Source organism: Balaenoptera borealis (genome assembly GCF_965194805.1).
Source record: "Balaenoptera borealis genome assembly, chromosome: 11".
Taxonomy (NCBI): domain Eukaryota; kingdom Metazoa; phylum Chordata; class Mammalia; order Artiodactyla; family Balaenopteridae; genus Balaenoptera; species Balaenoptera borealis.
In genome coordinates, this window is record NC_138868.1 from 8,193,739 (window position 1) to 8,216,437 (window position 22,699).

General features: G+C 57.5%; 2 protein-coding genes across 14 annotated transcripts in view; one reads left to right on the forward strand and one right to left on the reverse strand.

Annotated features, from left to right (window-relative positions):
- Positions 1-22,699, forward strand: part of MACROD1 (mono-ADP ribosylhydrolase 1) — a 153,155-nt gene that overhangs the window by 21,758 nt on the left and 108,698 nt on the right. The window lies entirely within an intron of this gene.
- FLRT1 (fibronectin leucine rich transmembrane protein 1) overlaps positions 11,623-22,699 on the reverse strand; it is a 90,659-nt gene continuing 79,582 nt past the window's right edge. For all 10 annotated transcript variants that reach the window (XM_082344093.1, XM_082344099.1, XM_082344098.1 and 7 more), the window contains one exon: positions 11,623-22,027. In XM_082344093.1, coding sequence (XP_082200219.1) covers positions 19,954-21,978 — 2,025 coding nt within the window. In that variant the 5' untranslated portion in view covers positions 21,979-22,027 and the 3' untranslated portion in view covers positions 11,623-19,953. The remainder of the gene's footprint in view (positions 22,028-22,699) is intronic.

Genomic DNA, 22,699 nt, shown 5'->3' on the forward strand with positions numbered 1-22,699 from the left:
AACTAACAACTCCTCTCTGCCGAGGACCGCTGGGTGAAAGCAGGCTGCCCAGTGGGCACAGTGGCGGGAACTCCTGCCGCCTGCACGTCGGGCAGGGGAGGGACCACAGATATTTATGTCCTTGTGGGAGTGTCAGGAGCCAGTGAGGACTCGGGAACCAGGAGCTTGGGCTGCAGCCTCCGGGGAGGATAGGTGCTGGGATGTGGACCCGGGTTTGACGGTGAGCCTGGATGGCCCTGGGAGGGTGGCAGCGGGGGGTGGACACGGCTGGCTGGCATCACCCGCTTCGGTGCATTAAAACCCCATCAGCCGCACCCCACAGCCAGCGGCAACAAGTGGTCCTGTACAGCGGTACCCACCCTCCTCCTCCCCCTCGCTGCTGTCTCCCCCTCTTCGGACATTGTAATTGCCATAAAAATAGGAGCTTAGCTGCGGTGACGGCTGGGCTGCGTAGCATGTGGGAAGAGAGAGGCCCGGCTGTCAGCCATCCCCCTACCAGCAGGGCTCGAGTCTGTTTTATTATTGCCGCCTGGCTGTATTTCACGTAGGTTTAAACATCATCAAACGCCACATCCCTTTTGAAAAGCAAGAGCTACCTTGCTGAGGATGTTGAGGAGAAACAGGAACATTAAAATCTACGAAGCAAATGGCCCAGAATTGACATTTGTGACGGGAGCCTTACAGCTCTGTCAAAGGAGCTAAGGCCTGCTTGGCAGCTGGCGGGGAACTTTCTGGTGAGGCTCACGGGTCACGCAAAGGTGGGGCAGGTTGTGGCTGAAGCTTTGGGGTTTGGCAGGGAGGGGACCAGAGTGTTGGTGATGGAATTCTGTGGGTCACCTGACCACCTCTTGGCCTCCCTGGCCTTGACCTTGACTCAGCCTCATCTCCCTCCTAACAAGGCAGATGGGAGCCCCCTCTGGTGCGTAGAATAGGGTGCTGGCTCTGGGGCTCAGGGGGTGGGAGTGGGGGCATGTTAGGGGCCAGGGCTGCTGCGGCCACTTAGGAGCTCTTGTGACCTTGACCAGGATACACCTCCCCTCTGAGCCTCGGTTTTCTCGTCTGTAAACCTGGGAGAGTGATGCCCCCCCCGAAGGTGGTTTGGAGGACGGAGATGCATGCAAATGCCTGGCAAGTCACTGGAACTCAATAAATGGTGACTGTTATCACTGAGCAAGTGGGCGTTTGAGCTGGAATTGATTTTTTAAAAATGTTTAACCTACCTGTTTCCATTGAAAAACAGATATAATAAAACCGGGGAAGGATTAAAACAGGAATAAAAAGAAACAAGTGACAAGGAGGACGCTGACCTGGGCATCCAATAAGAATGTGCCCCGTGCTCTTGGCCACACCTGGAACCCTTTGGCCTGGATGCTCTTTGCACGTGCTTTCTGACCTGCTGGCCTCTTGCCTGGTTCCTGGGTCTGCTCAGCCCTACCTCCTGCCTTGGGATGCTGGTGTCTGGTCTACTGAGGGACCATGCCCTTGTATTTTATGCTCTTGGTGGTATTTTGGTATTTTATGCTGCTTGGGCAGCTTGGCTCCTGGCACTTACCTTGGCCCCGCCCAGAAGACACCTCAAAGCTAGGCCATTGTAACAAGTCTATTGCAACTGAATATGAAAAGTGGCCTTGAGCTTCCTGGCAGCCATAGCAAAAAGGGAAACAAGATGTTAGGTTCTGTAACTCTAAACTTGGAAATCCATTTATATTTCAGCTTAATGCCTCTTTCTCTTTCTACTCTGTCCCTTTTCCCTCCATTGTCTCCCTCTATCACCCTTACCAACTCTTCTTTATTACCCCTACAGATTCTTCATCCCTTGCTCCAGAGCGCCATCTCTAAGTGCTTTGCTCCGGACTTGGGAGGCCCCTCTGCCCTCTCTTTTGTCGCTGTCCATTCCCTTGTCAGCGGCCTGGCCTCTGGGCCTCTTGCCTTGTGCAGGCCCACTGGGTCCGCCACTGTGACTTCTCTCAGATGAGCCAGTGACTAATAAGGGTTGCCCCCGGGGGGGCGGCAAAATCTTTCCCTCCTTAATATCGGAGTTTAAAAATGTGTCACCATCAATTTGAAGAAAAGACTTGTTCCTGCTGAGAAAAGCGGCCTGGAGATTCGTCTCGCCTTAGGAATCACACAGGCAGCTGCATAAATTCCAGAGCCACAGAGGCTCTCCATGCAAATGCCACCTCTCAGCCCCACAGCCAGCCTGGAGAGGCCCTCGGAGCCCACCCCAAGCTCCCATGGGCTGGCACCCCACCTCCCTACCTCTCGTGCTCCCGCAGAGACTCTGGGGGCCCCTTTGTGGGGGGCGTCCTTGGTTAGAAGATACTCACTTCTCTCCACCTCTTTGTGGTTAAGCTGGAGGCTGAGCTTGCGGCTAATTCCATGTCACGATGTGCTTTGATCCTGGAGGAGAAGGAGGAGGAATGACTTCTGAGAGGGGGTCCCCACAGTCCCCAAGGGGAGGGGGTCCCTCCCTTACCCTTGTCTGTGGATCTGTTGGCTGCACAATGGATTTGCCCTGAGGGTGGGATTTTTAGGGCCTGGATGCCGTGTCCTCTGACCCTGTTTCATCCTTGTTGGGAAGGGACTGTTGGGGTCATTTTGACTATCCCCCTGTCTCCAGACAGGCCCCCTCCCCTCTGGCTGGCAGACCTGCCCCTGGCACTTTGCCCTCAGCCCTGACCCAGCCTCCTGCCCCACAGACCCAGACCTTGGTCCCCTCCTCTTCCAGCAATTCTCTGAGCCCAGGATAATCATCATAACAATGACCTGGGAGCTGGCTTTTAGTATTCCCGCTTCTCAGGTTGGGAAGCAGTGGTGCTGGGATATTAAGTGACTTGTCTCCAGACAGTCCGGAAGCTTGAACCAGATCCTGGGTACTTTCCTCTGTGTCACATCCCCTTTGAATGAATGAGTGAGTGAATGAATGAATGAATGAATGAGGGGCAGTGGGCTCATGGCAACCACTCGTAGTTCTAGGTGTCTGGTGAGTGGGCATGGTGTCAGCCCAGGATGGGGGTATTTGGAGAGCTTGGGGGAGGTCAGGGAACCCCCCCCCCCTCCTGTCATGCAGAGGTCATTGTGGCCACCTTTGTGGCGGTGTTGTTTGTCCTCCCGGGAGGCTCACCCAAGCATGGCGCAGAGCAGGGGGGTGACCTTGGCCGGCACCAGGTGGCCTGCAGTCTGCAGTCTGACTCTTCTGCCAGGAGCTTAGTGGCGGGTGGGAGAGGGGTGGTCACAGGGTGCCAGTGAGCCCTCCCTGGTTTTGGGGAGCCAGTGCAGCTGGGCTCAGGGCAGTCGGAAAAGATAAGCGGGAAGTCTGCAGCCTCCCTGGCTGCTGTGGCCCTGTCGGAACACGTGCTGAGCGGTCATTTACCACCTGGTGCAGGGAGGTCTGTGGGCTGGTCCCCGCGTCTGCCACCCCAGCTACTGAAAGGGCCCCACGAGGACTCTCGGCAGTCATTACTCCGGGAAAGGAGGGTTGTTTTTTTTTCCTGGCTCCCTAAATGTTATTGCCTTTATAGGCTTTGGAAATCAGTTTTATGGCCTGTATTGTTTGTCTGCTGAAATGTGGAAAGCACTGGAGGGGAATGAACCACAGGTTTGCTTCTAGCCCTGAAAGGTCAGATGGCTGAGGGTGAAGCGGCAGGGCTCACATGTGTCCTCCACGCCTGGGTCACTCTTTGGGGACTGTCATAGCTGGAAGGGGGGCCGGGATGGTGTGCACCAGAGGGGGCCCTGGAATTCTGTTGGGAGGGTCAGCCTGAGGCTTTGGGACTTGCCTCTTTTGTCGGCTGGGTCCTGCTGAATTGGGCTGGGATGGTCATCCCTTCTTCCTGGATGCCCAGCTATACCAGCTGGCTCCCCTCAGGTGCCATCCGGGGCACCCTGCCAGCTACTGGCAGTGTAGACTTCTCAGTGCAGTAAAAAATAAGCCTGGGTTTTGCCAGCTGAGATGCAGGCCTGGCAGGGGCTCCCACCTGCAGACGGTGCTTCATCTTTGAGCAGAGTTGGCCCCCTGGGAGCTGGGCAGGGTGTAGAGATGCAGTGGGAGCATTCAGAAGCCCACGCAAATCCTCCCCCTTTTCCTGGGCCTGAGGACCCTCAAGGGAGGCCCTGAGGGTCTGCCCCAGGCGGAGGCTGCTTCTCTACTTCTCTCTTGATATGCGAAGTGCTCCTACAAATCAATAAGAAAAGTGGGCAAAAGATATGGACAGCCAATTCCCGGTTGGAGAAAAACAAATGGGCAGTAAACAAGTGAAAAGACGCAGAACTTCGCCAGCAATCAGGAAAAGCCTAATCTAAATAAGAGACATCATTCTCCATGGCTGGAGAAGAGGCAAAGGCTGGAAGTATTGATATGCACAGGCGTGGTGCTGGAAACAGGCCTTTGCTGGGCTCACCATTGCAGCTCGCACCAACCGGCACACAGTAGGTGCTTGGAAATACTTGCTTTATCCCAGAAAATACAAAGAACTCCTCCTTGCTCACAGGGAGTCTCCGCAGGGCCACTGCTGCCTTTGTGGCCCCTGGTTTGCCACACCCTCCGCTGGTGGTGCTCCTGGGGGGTTTGGCCTCATTCCCACCCTCAGCTCCTTGGCCCCAGGGATCCACACGCTTCCTTGGCTGTGGTCTTTCTGGGCCTGGCCTCTTGTGGGGTGGATGCCATTTCCTGCTGCTGGACAGTGCCTCTGGGTTTCAGCTGTCTCTGCAACCTCATGGCTGGTGCCTGGACTACACTGCACAGCGGGGTGGGGGGTGGTATTCATAGAGGCCACAATGGAAATGGGGGCCCCCAGAGTTGGGCAGCCCTGGCTGATATCATGGCCTCTTCCAACACCCCAGGGAATCCTCGATTTAGGGAAGGTCTTGCCCTAATAGTGACCTTGGCTCCCCAGGCATCGTGACTGGCTCTCCCTCATCGTCCGGCCCCAGAACCTCTCCTGCCGTTTCTGGTTCCCTCTCCTACCCTCTCCCATTCCAGCCCAACTAAATGATTTTGGGTCTCATAACTGCGTGTTCTCTCTCACCTCCTGGCCTTCGCTTGGGCTCTCCCCGCTGCCTGGAGCACCTCCTCCTCCCATTTCCACTTGGCTGACTCTGGTCAGGCGCCAGGCCCCGGCTTAGATGTCATTTCCTCCAGACACCTGCCCTGACCTGGGTTAGGCATCCCTCCCACATGCCCCAGAGCGCAGCCATACATTCATTCATTCAGCAGGTGCTGGGTGCTGAGGCTGCAAGGGCGAGCAAGGGCGAGCAAGGGCGAGCAAGGGGGAGCAAGGGCGAGCAAGGGCGAGCAAGGGCGAGCAGGGGCGAGCAAGGGCGAGCAAGGGCGAGCAGGGGCGAGCAAGGGCGAGCAAGGGCGAGCAAGGGCGAGCAGGGGCGATGTGGTCCAGACAGCCAGGACACCCTGGGGAGCGACATGGTCACCTGCAGCACTTGGTCCTGGAGGCAGAGCTGTCGGGAGGGTCAGGAAGGGGAAGCCCAGGGGAGCATCCCAGACAGGGGCCTGAGGTGGCGCCCTGGGGGTGGCTCAACTTCTTGCCCCGGGGGCAGGGAAGCCAGAGGGAGGCTGGGGTGGGTGGTGGCTGCTGTGGGAGCCCAGTCGCCTTCTGCCCCAAGAGGGCAGCCCTTATCTGTAGAGCCTAGCGTGGCCCGACCACGGCAGAGCTGCCTTTGATGCAGAGCTCAAGGGGGAGAGCACAAGTCCTACTTCAAAGGGCTTCAGTCCCGAGGAATCTGGGTCTCCACGTCCTGGAATCATCCTGCCCCTCCTGTGCCTCCCTGGGCAAAGCCGGGCAGCAGGAGAGCGCAGGCCTGGGGGAGACCTCAGCCTGGAGCTCGGCTCCCGGGATCCCTGGCAGCCTCCTCTCTCGGCTCTGTCCTCCCTGTCCTTCTACTCCCAAGACCCAGCCTCCTGCCCACCTTCTCTTTCTGGACGCCCCCAGACTGAGGAGGACACAGTCCTCCTTCCCTCATTCAGAGAGTATGAAATGATGAAAGCCCAGTCCCTGCCTCTAAAAGACACTCAGTGTATAGTGGGACTAGTGGGTACAGCACAGGGTGTAAGTGCCTAGTAGGGGAATCCAAGGTGCTGTGGGCCGGTCTGGGAAGGCTTCCTGGAGGAGGCCTGCCTGGGGAGGCTTACTTCCCTGCAGCGATTTCTGGTGGGGGTGTACCTGTGCCTTTCCCTTCAGGTTCACAGACCCCAATCAGGCTGTCTCACCGGCCAGGACCGAGCTCCCGTACTAACCTCTGTCACCGTGGCCTTGGGCAAGCGCCTTAGTCCTGGGCCTCAGTTTACTTGCTTGAAAACAGGGATGAGTGAGGATGGAACGCAGTGACAGGTGTCTGGTGCCTGGCACCATCGGGCTGCACTGCCTTGCCTCTCACAGATGGGTGCCCCTTTAGGAAATCCCCCCTAATTATGAAGTACCAGATCTGGGCCATCACATGAGAAGGAGGCACATTCATTAGTAGACTCAGGCACACAGCCCGGCCATGCCAAGCGTCTCTCCGTGCCAGCTTCCCAGGGACGAAGGCCTCACTGAGAGCACATCTCCTGTGTCTTCCTGGTGATAGGTTCCATCTGCCAGCCCCTGGGGAGCCACCATCCCTGGTGACGGCCCCTCAGCCCTTCACCCGGGCTTGTAATCTCAGCTCTAAGGGACTGCAATCCCTTTCTCTGGCCCACCACAACTAATCCATTCGCCAGGGCCCCCATCCAAGAGAAAGCTAATTAAAGAATTTCTGCTTTTGGCTCAGCCTGGACTTTGAAGATTCCCTTTGGTCTTCCTGGAGTAGCTGAAAACAGGTGGAGAAAGGGGGCCTCAGAAATGGTGTCGGATAAGCCCCCGGAGCCTCAGTAATAGGCTTAATCCCCCCAAAGCCAGCAGGCGTCAAACAGTCCTCCGCCCAGCACTGCTGAGAAGGTGCTCAAGGCTTGTGACCCTGTGGGCCCCAGACCGCACGGCTCCCTGTCCCTGGCTTTCTGTGAATGTGAGGCTCTGCATTCCCCAAGAGGGTCAAGGCCATGGAAGGTCAGGGCACGGGTCCCTCACCGCACGATCTGCAAAACAGTGAGAAGCACTGTGGCGCTGAGCCTTCTCGTCTGTGACGTGGAGGCCCTGCCTCAAGGGTGGCTGCAGCGGCTCGCGTGGAGCGGATGCCCGGTCAGTTGGGCTCACTTCCCCCTGCCCCTCCCTCCAGTGCCCCCCATGCCAGCATTGTTTCTTTCAAGAGCTTGTTTGCCTTTTAGAGATTTTAATCAACCAACCACAAATATTTATTCGACACTTACCAGCAACGTGTGCAGTCCATAGGGCAGGGGTCTTTGGGGTCTCGCTCACTGCTATGTCGGGACCTGGCACACAGTAGGTGCTCAATAAAGACTTGTTGATTGTGTGGTTGGTGGACAGGTCCTGAAAGAGGTAGCCTCTGCTCTCACAGAGCTTACACTATTGCTGCCTTCAGAAAACACCCGCAGGGTCTTTGGGGAATCCCTGAGCCCCTAAATGTGGGGTCCGGGGGGATCTTAGAGCCGGTCCTCCTTGTCACGCTGAGCCAAGCCTGGTGTAACCCGGGAGAGAATCGGGGCATCTGCTGCCACGCCAGCCTCCACCCTCACCCCCTCCCAGGCCCCTGCTCCCTCATTTTCATCGCAGTCCTGGGGGTGCAGGGAGCATTTAGACCCGCAGTTCCCTGTGCAGGGACCTCGGGCCTGCATCACAGAAATAAAAATGATAAAAACCTGCCACTGAATTCTGGGTGGCGGTAAATTACTTAACACCTGAAACAGGTTGAAATGTGGCCACTGTGGCTTTTAATAAGTCCAGCTCCGATGCCGCGGCTTCCACGGGGAGCCGTCTGGTCTCTCCCCGAGGCATCATTTCATCGCGTCCCAGGCTTGGCAGCAGTGCAAATAAGATTTCACTTCCTCTGTAAGTCTCCGAGGCGGGAGTGCCGGGTTTTCACTTGTGCTGTCAGTTAATGGCTCGAGGGATCCTACTTCCTCTGCCTCGGGAGGAGGGGGTCCCTTGGAGGTGTTGGTACCGGACCTGGGGGCAGCAGGCTGTGCAGAAGCAGGTGCTGACAAGAGGCCGAGGGGTGTGGAGGAGGGGAGGGGAGGCATCCAGCAGGTGGGCTGCGGGCGTCTGAGAGTGATGAGCAAGCTCCACCCAGCCCTTCTTTTTTTTTTTTTAATTTATTTGGTTGCACTGGGTCTTAGTTGTGGCAGGCGGGCTCCTTAGTTGCGGCTCGCCAGCTCCTTAGTTGTGGCATGCGAACTCTTAGTTGCGGCATGCCTGTGGGATCTAGTTTCCTGACCAGGGATCGAATCCTGGCCCCCTGCATCGGGAGTGCCACCAGGGAAGTCCCCACCCAGCCCTTCTGAGGCAGCATTTTGGGGCTGGCTGGGGACCTCAGATCCGATCAGGGCTTTGTATGCAGGGTGCTAAGAACTGGCCTCGGAATTTGGGTGTGAGGTGGGATTTGGGGTGTTAGACCCTTCCCGGGTTTGGTCGCTTCTTCAGGATGCTTGATGAGGGCAGGGACCCCTCCTAGGAAGTGGGGGCAGGAGGAGGGAAGCTTCTGGAACCTGGTGATAGCCAGGTAAGAGCAGCGTCCAGGGATGGGGATGGCGGCCACCCACTCTTCATCCCACTTGAACTGGAACTTTCAGTCCTGAGCCTGACCGAACAGGAGGAGTTGGACACATGAAGCAGGGGCGCTGGACTTTGGCGTGCCCCTTGTCTGCTGAGCAGCTATTCAGGGGACTTGCCCCATACATATCCGTAACCTCAGCAATATGTGGGTCCTGAGATTTCTTTGGGAAGGAAAGGGCTGGAAACTGCTTGGCTGGAGAGGAGGCTGCAGCAGGAGAAGTCCCGGGTTTGTGGGGAGACCACCCTGTCTCCCAGGGTCCATCTGAAGACGTGATAGAGAGACAGGGGCCCTTCATTGTCAGCCTGTTGCCTCCACCACCCAGAACTTGCACCCCCTTGAGGGGCCGGCCAGCTCTGCTTGCTCTCCTGTGAGGATGGGCCTCACTACCGCTCAGACCACCTCCTCCTCTTCAGAAAGGGTCAGTTATGTTTGGAGGGTCTTCTTTCCATTGACCGGAAATACAGGTCCTGGAACCTCCCCCATGGTTCCTGGTGATTTCCTCCTGTGGGGCCCAACCCTGTCTGGGCCTCCAACCCCTCCGGGCCACTTATTAAAACCTAAGATGCCCTCATCCCCACCCCTGTTCTCCAGAAGCCGAAAGCTCGGGTCAGCCTGAGAGCCTGTCTAGCAGGTTTCGGGAGCAGGCCGCAGACCTTGGGTGTGGTCGGGGTGGTTTGGAGAACAGGCCCTGTTCCGACGTCTCTCCTCTGTGCAGACCTGGGGGCACTTTGCTGTTGCGGAGACACCTGGGCCTCCTTGGGAGGAGTGCCAGCCAGCTCAGCACCTGTACCTGGGGGCCAGGGATGCTGGGTAAACCCCAGGGGCGCCAGGGATGGGGCCTGCACTCCCCGGACAAGTGGCGGGGAAAGCAGCGTTCTCACGGAGGCCCCGGCACACGTCAGCAGCGTCGGTGCTGTCGTGGTGGGAAAAATGAGAGCAGCGAGCTGTCATCATGCGTACGCTTTACGGAGGCACAGGGGGTGGGTGGTGGAGCCTGTGGGTCTCACCCAGTTCTGAGGGACTCCAAGGCCCTGCCCGAGGAGCCCCCAGGACAGACGTTAATCCAGTGGCTCCCAAACACATGTGACCATGAACCCTTCCTGGGCAGAACTTCTGTTAGCTCTAGGGGCTCAGGAACACAGTCTGGGAAGCCAGCCCCCCCGCTCCGGCTTGAAGAGAGTGGCCGGGGCACCTGGTCTGTGGTGCTGCTGCCAGTGTGTGGAGGGTCAGGTGAGCGGGGTCAGCCCCGTCCGAGGTTCCCCCTGCCTGGAGGGGTGGGAGGAGAAGTAGAGACTGCCTCACAACTGGGATGCCAGGGCTGCTGCTCTTGGAAAGTCGTCCTCCTTGGGCCCAGCATTGATAGATTGATCTGTTGGTTGATTGATTTGCTGGTGTTTATTGACTCACTCCCTCCATTCACGTTTCCGGTGCCTCCTGTGTGCCAGGCCAGTGCCCTCTGGGATCTGAAGGGGTGGAAGGCAAGACCTGCTGGCCAGGGGCCCCTAGTGAGCGAGGTGCTGGAACCAGTTACCTGTCCAGGTGAGAACCAGCAGGTGTGGCCCGGAGAGGGCAGCCTCTCCAGAGACAATGCCTGGGTTGAACCTTCAAGGGCCCTCAAGGGCACCCAGCGGAGAAGTCAGCACAGACCCAGAGCCCGCTTGGGTAGGCAGGGCCTGCTTGGGGAGTGAACTGTACTCGGTGTGGCCAGAGTTGGGCCCAGCAGATGGGTCCTGTGCTTATGGGGGAAGCGGAGTCTTCCAGAGGGGGACAGAATCGGACTCGCCTTCATGCCCCCTGCCTCAGAGCTTCTGGCAGGCCCTCTCCCTTGCTCTCCAAGTCCTGCTCATCTGAGGAAACACCCTCAGTGGAGACCTGGCTCCCAGAGAGCCTCCCCACCCCAATCTTGTCCGTGAGCATCCTTCCCTCCCCCTCCGTGAGGCTGGAAGGGTGCCCCAGCCCCAGCACATAGTAGGCCCTCAGTAAATATCTACTGACTGGCTGGCTGATCAGGTTCTAGAAAGGTGAGTGTCAGGTGAGCCCTCCTGAGCACCCACTGTGCGCTGGGCCCTAGGAAGAGTTTGGGGAAACAGACTCGGTCCTTTCCCCGAAGCCTATGTGGCGAGCCGCCCTTTGGAATGATCTCCGGGCTGCTCCTGCCTCCAGGGGGCCGGCAGTGAGGACCAAGAGAAGAGGATGGGGGGGCGAGGGGCACCTGTGGGGTCAGAGCACCCCGTGTCACCCCAGCCAGGCCACCTGCCACCAAGGCACATCCAGAAATAACTTTGCTTCCTTGGAATATAAGGAAAAGCTCATTAACTTGTATCCAGATGTGAAATCAGATTTAAGGCAGAAGTAATGAGCTCTTATTTTATACGTTAAATTTAGCAGAAACTGCTATTGTTCTCATGGAAAATAACTTTTTTCCTTTTCCCCCTCTTTGGAGTGTGAGATATCAGGCTAGGCCTGGAGAGTTGTGAATGTGGTGGGTGCGTCTAGGGGATGAGGGGTGTCAGAGGTGGCGGGACCCAGGCAAGCGGAGGAAGAGCCGTGTCCCCAGCACCCGTATGGTGCCAGTCTTATCTGGGTGCCCACATGGTTGCTGGAGCCTGTTACAAGATAATCCATGGCTCTGATTAATACATCTCCACATGGAAACCCTCTTGGAGTCTGCCTTTAGCTGGCAGTCGCCTTCCCTGGGGCCTGTGGGATGGGGCCAGAAGTCCCTTCTCCATCCTGCAACAGAATCATTATTTTGGTTCCCATGGTGCCCAGGGAATATACTAACCCAGAGCTTCCATCCCTCCCAGCCACCACCTCTGTGCCAGTGGACCCTGACAGCGGGGCTGACCCTCGGGGCGAAGCCTGGGGAGGGGGTGTGGGCAGCCGAGACCACGTGGGTGACAGACACCGGCCCCTGGCACGCTGGGCCGCCGAGCTGAGAGTCAGCAGCCGAGAGGACTGTAAAAGTTAAATCTTTCTATTTATTTCAAGAAAGGACAAGGAAAGTGGACTTGGACATTTTATATGAAAACAGACAAACAGAAAATAGGACCAAATAGTTCATCACATTCATCTCAACACTGAAGTTTCAAGGCACCTACAAGAAGGAGGCCCAAGGGCGGTTCGCAGTGCACTTTGGTTTGTGTTGTTGTCGTGGTGGGTGTTTGTGTGTCTGGTGGTGAGGTTGGGAGGGAAGCAGGTGGGCCCGGGGCCAGGCCAAGTCAGCCAGCCAGGTGTCAGATGGCAGCAGGCAGCAGCAGGACTGGTCCCGTCACTCAGACCCCCGAGATTGCTTTGCCCTTCAGAGAAAAAGGAAGAAGACAAGGAGCAGGTGGCCAGATGGCCCCACTGGGCTGATTCTGCAGGTAGGAAAGGGCAGGGGCTCAAGGAAAGCCAGGGGTGCCCCTAGCAGGGGTCCCTCAGTTGGCAGAAGGGACCTTGTTCACAGCCCCGTCCTCCCCATGCCATTGGCTGGCCGGGCATCCACCTTCTGCAGCAGACCCTGCATTCACCAGGGTCTGGCTAAGGACCCTTCCCTGCTCTCTTCCTCCCCAGGCGCCAGGGATGGATGGATTCTGCTGATACAGCGCTGGGTGGCCCCCGAGCGAGCGCTTTAGCACTCCACACCTCACCGGATACAGTAACCTTTGAACACTGGGAAGGGGAATTGCTGTTGGTGGCTGTTAAAAACATTTGCTCCACAGGGCTTATGCGTGGGGTTTCTTCTAGTTTACTTTTCTCCTTTGCCTCTCCGTTCACACCCGCCTTGTGACATTCATAATTAGGGGGCGTCCGCTCCAGCCAGCAGAGGCGCACAACTGCACTGTCTCTCTGGCTCGCAGCCCTGCAGCTGTCTGTCCCCAACCTTCAACCCCATCTCCCCGCTTCTCTCCCTCTCAGATGGCAGACCTCTAAACACTGGGCGCTTCTGCTTCCTCCCCACGGCTCTCAGCATCTCTTCAGGAGCTGGATGCCAGGTGGGCATCTCAGCTGAGGCCGCTGGCCTGCAGGCAGGTGGTGTTCTGGGTCGGGTAAAAATATCTAAGCCAGTTTCAGAGTTTTGTGTGTCTTCCTCCTGGGTACACAGAACCTTCTGAAAACGGGACCAGCCAGAGGTGGGTGGTTTCTGGGACCCTCTGCAAGCATGTCCTTTGCACAGGGCAGGTGAGAGGCGCCCTGGACATTGGCTCCTGGGAGATGAGCAAGTGGCAGTCCCGTGTCTGCTGTGGCTTTGATCGTTGGCTCGTGTTGCATTTGTTTCCCTCCGTCTTGAGGAGAAAGCCTGTTAGTTCTTCCAGGTGGGCGGCTCGGGTGCGGGGACTCTCGACAGAAGCGTCAGACACGGGGTGGGGGGCACCCAGCTCTCTGCCCCCCTCGTCACCCACCTGAGGCTTGGCTCGGAGAGGGGGAACCGGGTCACCCCGGCTGGCGGCCAGATCTCGCCAAGTGGCTGGATTTCCCCATCAGGCTCACAGCTGGTGATCGCGGGTCCGAGGGAGGGTGGAGTGAGATGCTTCAGAGAGAAGGAGCCCCTCCTGGGGCCAGGCTGCCAGCGGGGTGGGTGCAGGATGAGAGGAAGGCCACTGCCAACACACCCGCCTGGGCCCTTTGCACTGAGCCCCAGGGACAAGCAAGGAGGGAGGAAGAGATGAGAGGCACCCCTGTGTGCCGTGCCCTGTGCTGGGCCTCAGTGACCCAGCGCGGAGGAGTGCAGGGACCTGGCATCTTGCCCGAGCGGCCGTCAACCCTGACTGCTGTAAAAGAGATTTAGGGGCGGTGACAGCAAAGACGTTCCTGCAAGGACTCTCCGGGCTTGGACTTTTGGGCCTTCAGGTGGGGGTCGGCATGGGTGGGAGTGGGAAGGACAGGGGCCATGGCACCGTGGTAGCTCCGATGGCCACAGTGCCTCAGGGACTGGCTTTGCCAGGAAGTGGGGGCTGGGTCAGCCCCCCACAGGACCCCCTGTGCCCTCAGTATGCCCACACTGCCCTCCCAGCACAAGTGGGAGGGGCAGTGACAGTGGTCTCAAAAAGCCCCTGGCCTGCCAGCCTCTCCAGCGGGGAGCAAGGCAGCAGCTGCCCACCCACCAGCTGAAGATCTGCCCCGGGGAATGATGTCCCCAGGGGAGACATGGGGAAAGGTGGGCTTTGCCCCTGCAGCATGGGAGGTGGGGTGGGGTCTTGGGCAATCCTGGAAATCATATTAACATGAGAAAAATGGGCCTGACCCCAGTGATAATAGAATTTCCAAAACTAGAGAAAAACAGTGTGTTAAAAATGCAAAGGGAGGGAGGAAGTAAAGGGAGGGAGAATGAAGAGCCAAGGGAATCTTCTTGAGTGTTTTTAAAGAAGCAAATGTGGATATTTCAGGCAACTACTTGGAACATTTCAAAAGAAATGGTAAATGCTTAAAAATGTAGAGTGAAAAGTGCCCCAGGCAGCCGTCAACCTGGCTGGGACTGGTGCACTGAGCCGGCAGCCGTGAGCCTGCTGTTGGGAGAACAGCCAGTGGGATGGTGGTGGGAGCTCAGGGGGGCGCGGGTCCTGGCACCGAGGATGGCCAGGAGGCGGCCTGGGACGGGGAGCTGCAGTGCCTGGGAGGTGGCCCCCTAGCGGCCCCAAGAGAGCCAGCACGGGTGGTGGGTCACCCTCTGTGCTCCCTGCCTGTCCAGACTCCTAGATGGGGCGGTGCGTGTCTGCACTTCCTCTCCCGGTGCCCCTTAGACACTGAGGATGGGGATTTTGCAGGCTGTCTGGTGGCAAAACCGACTCTTTGACTGGGCTGGGTGGCCTGGCTGTGAGATAGCCCTGACCTGCGATTTTCAGGGGACACTGGTCATTTTGAGCAATCTCTCGATATCTTCCTTAAAGGGTCCTCAGGGACGGTAAAGTGAGAGTGGGAACCAGGATCTTCTCAAAGAACCAGGCCTTGGCTTAGGCAGGAAAATATCTGCCACCTCCCCATCAAGTGCTTGAATGCGGCCAGTGACAAAGAGCTCACTGCCTGATTCTTTTTGCTGGGCCAGCTTTCTCTTCCCTGACTTCAGTTTTCCCTTTACCGTTGGCCCCATTTCCCTTTCACTGGCTGCAGGGAATGGATCAGAGACAGACCCACCCTGGAACAGAAAGGAAGCAGAAGGACTCGTGGCTTTAGAGTCCTACTCACGAAGGGACTAGCCCGGCCACTTCCCCCAGCTTTTCACCCCGAAGGCAGATGGAATCTGGAGGGCAGGGGCAGAGTCTCTGCCTGGGGGCCAGGGCAGCTTCTGAGTGACCTGTGTGGGCCACGTAACCCCCCCACCTCGTCCCAGAGGCTGCGCACGGCACTCGATGGAGGCAGAAATGCTTCCCCGCCCGCCCCACCCCGAGCTCGAGCCCAGGCTCTGTCCAACCGACATATCCGGAGCCAGCGCTGGGGCACGCGTGGTGTCAGCCTTCAGAGACCCCAGCTCCCCACCAGCCAGGCCCAGAAAAATCCCTGCTTTGCCTTCGGCCACTGGGGGCAGGTTCAAAAAATGCGAAAAATCCCCTTTTCCTTTCACCTCCAAGGAGTTTAATCTCTCCTAATCAATTTAGCAGACTCGCTTGCTTGTAAACGGTAATGATTTTCATTTTTGAGCCTTTTTATCCCTCCTTAAGAAAAAAGATGCCTCCTCTGTCTGCATTCTAGAAGGCCTGTGCAGGGCTGTGAATTGCTTGTTAGCATTCACCCTGGCGCAGATCCAGAGCCAGGCATCCGCTGCCTGTCACCTGCACTGATCTGAGTGATGGGGGATGTGGGCGCAGGGGACACCTGCAGCTGACCCCGCCTGAGCCCTGGCCCTGAGAGTGTGGTCTGGCCCTTGGGACTCAGGCTGCCATGCGCCCCGAGATCCCTCCTTCCAGAAAATGCCCCAGCCCCCTCCTGGTTGCCTTCTCAACTCCATTGCTCCCTGTCTGCCGCATCCAATTTTCCTTGTTGTATTTTTCATAAGTGCGAGGCTCAGAAGCCCCGTCCTCCGTGGCACGTTCAGCAGGAAGCAGATTTCTGGAGTGGGCTGGCTTTGGGACTTGAGCTGCCATTGGAGGGGGGTGGCGGTGTCCTCCCCTTGCTCCACAGCTCTGAGGGGGTGAAGGAGGGAGGCTCAGATGCAGTCCTGGCACGTTGCCCAGTCAGCCCCCTCAGACCCCCAGGATCCCTCACCTGGCCTGCCATTCTCACTCTGGGCCTCCGTCACCTGCCTTGGGCCAACCAGAACCTTCCAGAATCAGCAGATGGTGGGGGAGCCCCCATTTGACTTCTGGAGCCCCCATCTTTTCTGGGTGAAGCTAGACCCGGCCTCAGCCCACCCCTACATTACAGAAGGGGAAACAGAGGCAGAGGCTGTGGGTTCGCAAAACCTGCTTTCCCTGCATCTCCCTGGAAGCTCTCCCTGACCTTTCGCACTCTACTCTTTGCTGGGGCTGGTGGGCTTCCCTGGACCCCTAGGGGAGGGGGGAGGAGGCCCGGTGCCCATCGAGGAAGGAAGAGGCACAGGCAGGGGTAAGCTTTGGACTTTGGGTGGGGAAACCTGGGTCCCCCAGCCACTGTCACCTCCCCTGCCAGCGTCACCCAGAGTGGGTAGGAGCCGGTGCCCCAGCTCCGACCCCCAAACCCCAGAGGTCCCCTAGTCAGCCATGCAGCCGCCATGTTAATGGGAGGTGGTCCAGGAAGCAGGAGGCAATTTAGAGAAGATGGAGGCTTCTGTGGGAGGCCGCAGGAAGAGGGAAGGAGAAAAGGGAAGAAAAGAAGCTTTTGATGCACATCATGTCTGCGGAATTGAGTATGACTAATTAATAGATTTTATTCTTAGTAATCTCTTAAGCATTCCATACGTTGGGCCCCACGCCTGAGCTGAGCTTACAAGAGGCCTCATTCGCCAAATGCAAATGACTCGCCTGGCCCTGCTGCCTTCTTTCCTTTTTTTTTTTTTTTTTCAGGGGAAATTTAAAGGAAAATTGCCATGTAATAGAAAAGAGATTCCAATCACTACATCTAATTACCACAAAGGGTAAACCACTTAACCAAAGAAGTGTCATGAGTTTTTTTTTTTTAACTTGAAACCTGCCTTAAATGCCACAAAATACACTCATCAACGCTGAGGTCAATGAGGTTGTTCTGGCTAGTTAGAGGCTGCAAGGGTCAGGTTGGCCGCCCACAGGAGGGAGACTCTAGACAGAAGTGGTGGCCCAAGCCCTGTGTCCTCACGTGCTTCTAGGGGGTGGAGGAGGCTGGGTGCCCTGGAACACCCTTTCTCATTATGTTGCATGGCTGGCTCAGAGGGCCTGGACCAGGAAGGGATGGGGTTTCAGAGTGGACCTGCCTTCAGGCCCCATCCCTGGCTTGGGGGGCCATGAGACAGCAGACATTTGGAGGCTTGTTCTTAGAAAGGATGCTGGAAAGATGTTGGGATGCTGAGGGCAGAGAAGATGAGAGGGGGTGCCCCCGGGCCCTGGTTGGGCTGAGTCTCCACTATCTTCAGCACTTACGCTGGCAGGAGGACGCCTGCAGCAAGGCAGGCAGGGCCCGGGTTCCTCCTGGTGTGAGGTGGGGCCCAAGCCCCATTAGTGCAAGAGGCGGGAGCAGGAGACTGATGTGTCCTCAGGCCCAGGCCTGCCTGGGCCTGCTTTGTGCTACGGGGCAGGAAAGTTCATCACCCAGGCCTGGCCTGGAGGGCGCTGCTGGCACAGGCAGGCTCTCAGAGCTGCAAGGTCTCCCCTGTAGCCCTCCCTGTACAGGGCCACCTGCTGTTCCCCAAATGCCTTCTTAGCCTCTAAGGGGATGATCTGACCTCCCGCCTGGCTCTGGGAGAAGAGAAAGGAGGATGAAGAGTGAGAACAGGGGACCAAGCATGTTGGCAGCAGGGGTTGGGGGTTGGAAGTGGGGAGGCTGGGACCGATTTTCCTGGAACGCTGGCCAAAGACAGGGGTGGTGCCTTGGGGAGGAAACTGCATTTCAGAACCAGCAGAGACCTTGAACTTCTGACCCCCAGCCAGTGCCCCACACCCTCGTGCACCCTCTCCTCCTGGACGCTGCTAGCGAGGCCCCTCTGCTCCTCCCTGAGCCGCGGGGAATGCGCCTGTGTCTGGGGGGGTGCCAAAGGGAGGGCGAACTTTACACGGATGTGACCTTTACACGGTCCCAGCCTTGGAAACATGGTCCCAGCCTTGGAAACATTTCTCTCCTGACCTCATTGTATGAGAAAATGCTTCAGGTGGGAAAAGAGAAAAAGCTTGAGTCTAGAATGAAATGTGTCCATGACCCTCGGCCTCTCCCTGGAGCTGGGGATTGGGGTTCCCCCCTTGGTGAGACCATCCATCCAGCCTGGCAATGAGAGCCGCGCCTCTTCTCCACCTCGCTCACGTGGTTGTTGTGTCCATTTCTTTCAAGCCCAGCCTCTTCCCTGAGGGGCCAGCAGCATCTTTTCAGGTCCAGCAAATGTCTGGACCCCGGGCCTGTCACAGCAGCCCTGTGACTGCCGTTCATCTTTCTCTTCCTGTCTTTGGCTTTTGTCAAAGCAGTCAAGGCCTTTTGAAAACACCACGGCCAGGAGCTGGACCCCTCTCATCCTCCCTGCCCTCAGAACAGCATCTCTCCTTTGACATCGCCCTTCCTGGGCGCAGGACAACTGGCACCTTGACAGATGGTGACCCGAGTTCCCCGAGTGCTGGAATGTGGGAGATATCAGAACCCCAGGCACCACTCCTCTCTTCTTTCCAGATTTGCTGTCATTATTTCATCATCGTTTTAATCTCATGGCTCGCCAAACAGCACTGTCAGTTGATAAATGATGGCAACATTGATTCCAGAGGGAGGAAAAAAAAAATCTTAACTCTTCTGAGGGCTCCAGTCACTACCCTTTTGGAGGCTGGCATTTTTAGAGGGATCTGGTCTTTCCTCTTAAGAGCAGCATCCCAGGGGTGGGCACAGTGGGGTGTTCTGCATTCTGGGGTTGGGGGGCGTGCTGTCTCCTCGGGCTTTTCTGAGAATTTTCATGTCTTTTTCTGGGCTTTGTTTGAGCAGCCATGGAAACCATTAGGTCTAATCAGCTGATATTTAAAAAAAAAAAAAAAAAAGTCTCTGCACCAACTACCTGTCTCTGGAGGAAGCACATTGCACAGAGTAAATGCTCAGGAAGTAGCTGTTGAGGTGATTGCATCTGTGGGGGTGTAGGGGGAGAGAGATGAGGACACTGGAAGTCAAAGAAAGCTCTTCTCTATATCAGAAAGGAGCTTGGCCCAGCTCTGGCCAACCTGAGATAGGACTGACTGAACTGAAAACACCCCTTGCCCAGGGTCTCCCCAGCCACCCAGCCAGGACAGACATGCCTCCGCCCTTAGGAACAGCATTATCCCCCACCCCACTCCCACCCCCAACACACTTTGTCTACTTACTCAATGATTTCTAGGAGAAAGCAACATTTTTGTGACTCTATTGTCTCAAGAAATTGTACGAACTGACCCAAGAAGTACGGTAAGGGCTGTATATGTGGCTCTATCTACCCATCTATAGATAGAGACATGACATAAAGATAAACAGGTAGATAGATGCACCTCCAAGCCCTGGAAAAGCCACAGCTTCCATGGTGCTTCCATGGACTATGGTGCATGGAATTGAGGAGGGCTTCAGTATAGGAAAAAGAAAGTTTGTTTTTTAATCAACTACATCGTTGTTCAAAGAATGCAGTGAAAGACGCGCTATTTCTGCAAATCTGTAAGGGAAATGGCATGGAAAGAACCAGGGAAGAGATTTCAGGACAATATCTCCACAGCAAAACATCTTTTCTTCCCCTCTCCTTTGTGAGGAGCCTGAAAACCTTCCATCATGTCGTCTCCAGTGAGCAGCCGGCAGTGAGAGCTGCACGGGGGCTGCGCGTGTTGGCTGCTTCTCTAATGGCTCCTTTGTGACGGCCCTGCACAGAGCATGAGGCACACACAGACGGTGCACAGGTAGCATCTTTCCAGTTCAGGAAAAATAAAAGCCCCGACCCAACCCTTCCTGCGATATTATTTTTAGTCTTTTCCTCCCCACCTGGCATAATTTGGTATAAATTATGTCTTCATCAATGTCAAATCCCCCTCCTGCCTTCTATTCCTTAAAAAAAATTATTTTTTTCACTGTTGTGTTCTACAAAATTGTCAGCCCTCCCCAAACTCTGCTTTCTGATGGGAAAGTCATCGTGGAATTTCTTTTCCTTGTTCTGTCAGATGGCAGCAGGCTGGTCAAAGCCACACAGTCGCCACACCAGGAGGAGGCAGGAGCCGGGTGCTGGCATCATGTGTAGGAGTAGTCTATGTCGGGGATGCCACCGTCCCGGTAGCCCCGCGTGGTGCCGTAGCCGATGGTGTGCGTGCCCTTGCAGAGGCTGCTGCCGTTGGAGGGGAAGATGGTGTGGACCACGTATTCCTCTTTGCTGTGGTAAGGGTTGATGGGCAGCATCTGCAGCCCGGGGCCGCGGATTTCCAGGATGGAGTTATCCTTCTTGGTCCCCGACTCCATATAGTCGTCCTTTTTCCGGTTGCCCCGGTTGTAGGCCCGCTCCCGGGTCAGCAGCTCGCTGGCCCGGTGCACGTACCAGCAGGTGGCCCCCAGGACCAGGAAGAGGAAGACGAGGGCCACGGCGCCACCGATGATGCCCGCCAGGGGCAGGCCTGCCATGGGGTCGGCGTTCTGCTCCTGGTTGAGTGTGGTGGTGGGGCCGTAGCTGTCGGCCGTCTCCGCCTTGGCGCACACGGGCGTCTCGTCGGCCACATAGGTGTTGCCGGTCTCCATGGTGACCATGCAGATGATATAGGTGGACTTGGGCTCCAGGGCCGTCAGCAGGTACTCTGTCTTGTCCCCCTGCACCAGAGTCTCCGTGATGGAGCCCACGGCTGGGCTGTGGCCCAGGCGCAGCCAGCTGAGCCGGAAGGAGGAGGCGGGGAGCGTGGCCTTCCACGTGATGCGGATGGAGTCCGCCGTCAGGGGCTTCACGTGGATGACCAGGGTCTTGGCACTGTCGCCCGTGGCCATGGGGTAGTCGAGGCTGGAGTCAGGGAGGCGCAGCCCCGGCCTCTTAGCCTTGAGGGTGAAGAGCGAGCCCTGGGGCGTGGTGGCAGAGGCGCGGTCACTGGCCGTGGTCTTGGCGGCGGCGTTGGCCGCTCCGCCCTGCACCCCCGCCTCGAAACATTCGTCCATCTCGCTGGTGATGTCCTTGATGGCCATGCCCCGGACCTTCTCGGGGCCCTGGCACATGAGGCCTCGCACGTTGACCACGGCCGCCCGTGCCTTCACCCAGTCCCGCAGCCACAGGAGGTTACAGCCGCAGAACCAGGGGTTGTTCCGGAGCAGCAGCTGGGCCAGGTTCTGCAGGTCATCGAACAGGCCGCGGGGCAGCGTGGTCAGGTTGTTGTTGGACAGGTCCAGGCGCTCCAGCTCACGCATCTTGGCCAGCGTGTTGTAGGGCACGTGGCTGATGGCGTTGTCCTGCAGGTAGAGCTTCTGCAGGCGGGCGCTGGGCAGGTTGAGGGGCGGGGCGGCCAGCGAGTTGCGCACCAGCGAGAGCTCGGTCAGGTTCTGCAGGCGGCTGAAGGTGTCGTCGGCGATGCGCTGGTTGGCCAGCAGGTTGCCGTCTAGCACCAGGCGCCGCAGGCTGCTGAGGCCCTTGAAGGCGTGCAGTGGGATGGTGGAGATACGGTTGTCATCCAGCCGCAGCTCCTCCAGCGTGCGGGGCAGCCCCGAGGGGATGCTGCTCAGGTGGTTCCTGCTCAGGAAGAGCAGCTTGAGCTGCTTGCTGTCGGCGAAGGCATCCTCCTCTATGCTGACGGTGGACACGGAGTTGTCATCCAGGTGCAGCTTCTCCAGCAGCGGGATGCGGGCCAGCGAGTCCCGGGCGATGGTGCGCACGTTGTTGTCCTGCAGGTGCAGCTCCCGCAGGGAGCGGGGCAGGTTGACAGGGAACTCGTCCAGGTCGTTCTCGTATAGGTAGATGACCTGCACGTTGACCTTGGTCTTGAGGTCCTGGGGGATGCCGGCATTGTTGATCTGGTTGTTCTGCAGGTAGAGGGTGGTGGCGTCGTCGGGGATGTCGGCGGGGATGGAGGTGAGCCCCCGGTCGTTGCAGTAGATGAAGCCATTGTCGCAGCGGCACACGGAGGGGCACGTGGTGCTGTCGATGACCTCCGTCAGGAAGGCGATGAGCCCATAGCAGAGGAAAAGCCAGTCCCGCAGGTCCATGGTGGCTGTGGTCATCACGACGGTGGCCGTGATGGTGGCGGTGGGTGTGGTGGTGGCGGTGGCCGTGGGGTGTGCCACCACCATGGTGGACGGCTGAGGGAGCCGGGCCCCACTTGACTTGCAGCCTCTACACCTGCAAGGAGCACAAGACATGTGCGGTGAGAGCGAGTCGGGTGTCCACCCACCTGCCGCTGAGGGGTGGCTGCAGTCGAGGCCACGGGGCAGAGGTCAGACCTCGAGGTGCATGCCCCGTGGCCCTTCCAAATGTCAAGTTTACATCACAGGTGATAGCTCGGGCTGAGGTCAGCCTCTAATGACATTGGCTACCGTTAATCTCAGCGGGAGCAAAGATGCTGCCCGTGAACAAGACAGACGTGGCCTTGGCCCTCCTGGACCGTGGCCGTGGGCCTCGTGACGTTAATTTACTGGGAGCCGGGCTGCAGTTTCAGTCTCTTCTTTCAAGATCCCACACTAAGCCAGTCTTTATGGCTGATGCTGAAAGTGGCTGCTCAGTGTTGATGGGATGGATTTAGAGCCACCATTTCTCATTGGAACAGGGATCTCGTATCCCTCTCTGGCTCGGAACCAGGGACTGAAGGGAAAGCTTGTTTCTGCGAGGCCTGTGAGCTCGAGGTGGGGGAGGGGCATCACTAGAACCTGCAGAAAGAATCTGCCAGCGTCCTCACTGGCGAGCAGGGGAAAGTGGGGCGCTTCATCGTCTGGTGTTAAAACAACATGTCCTGTTTGCACTTGTGCATCTTATAGACAGAAGAATGAGGTGTCAACAGAACTGCTTTCCCATGGC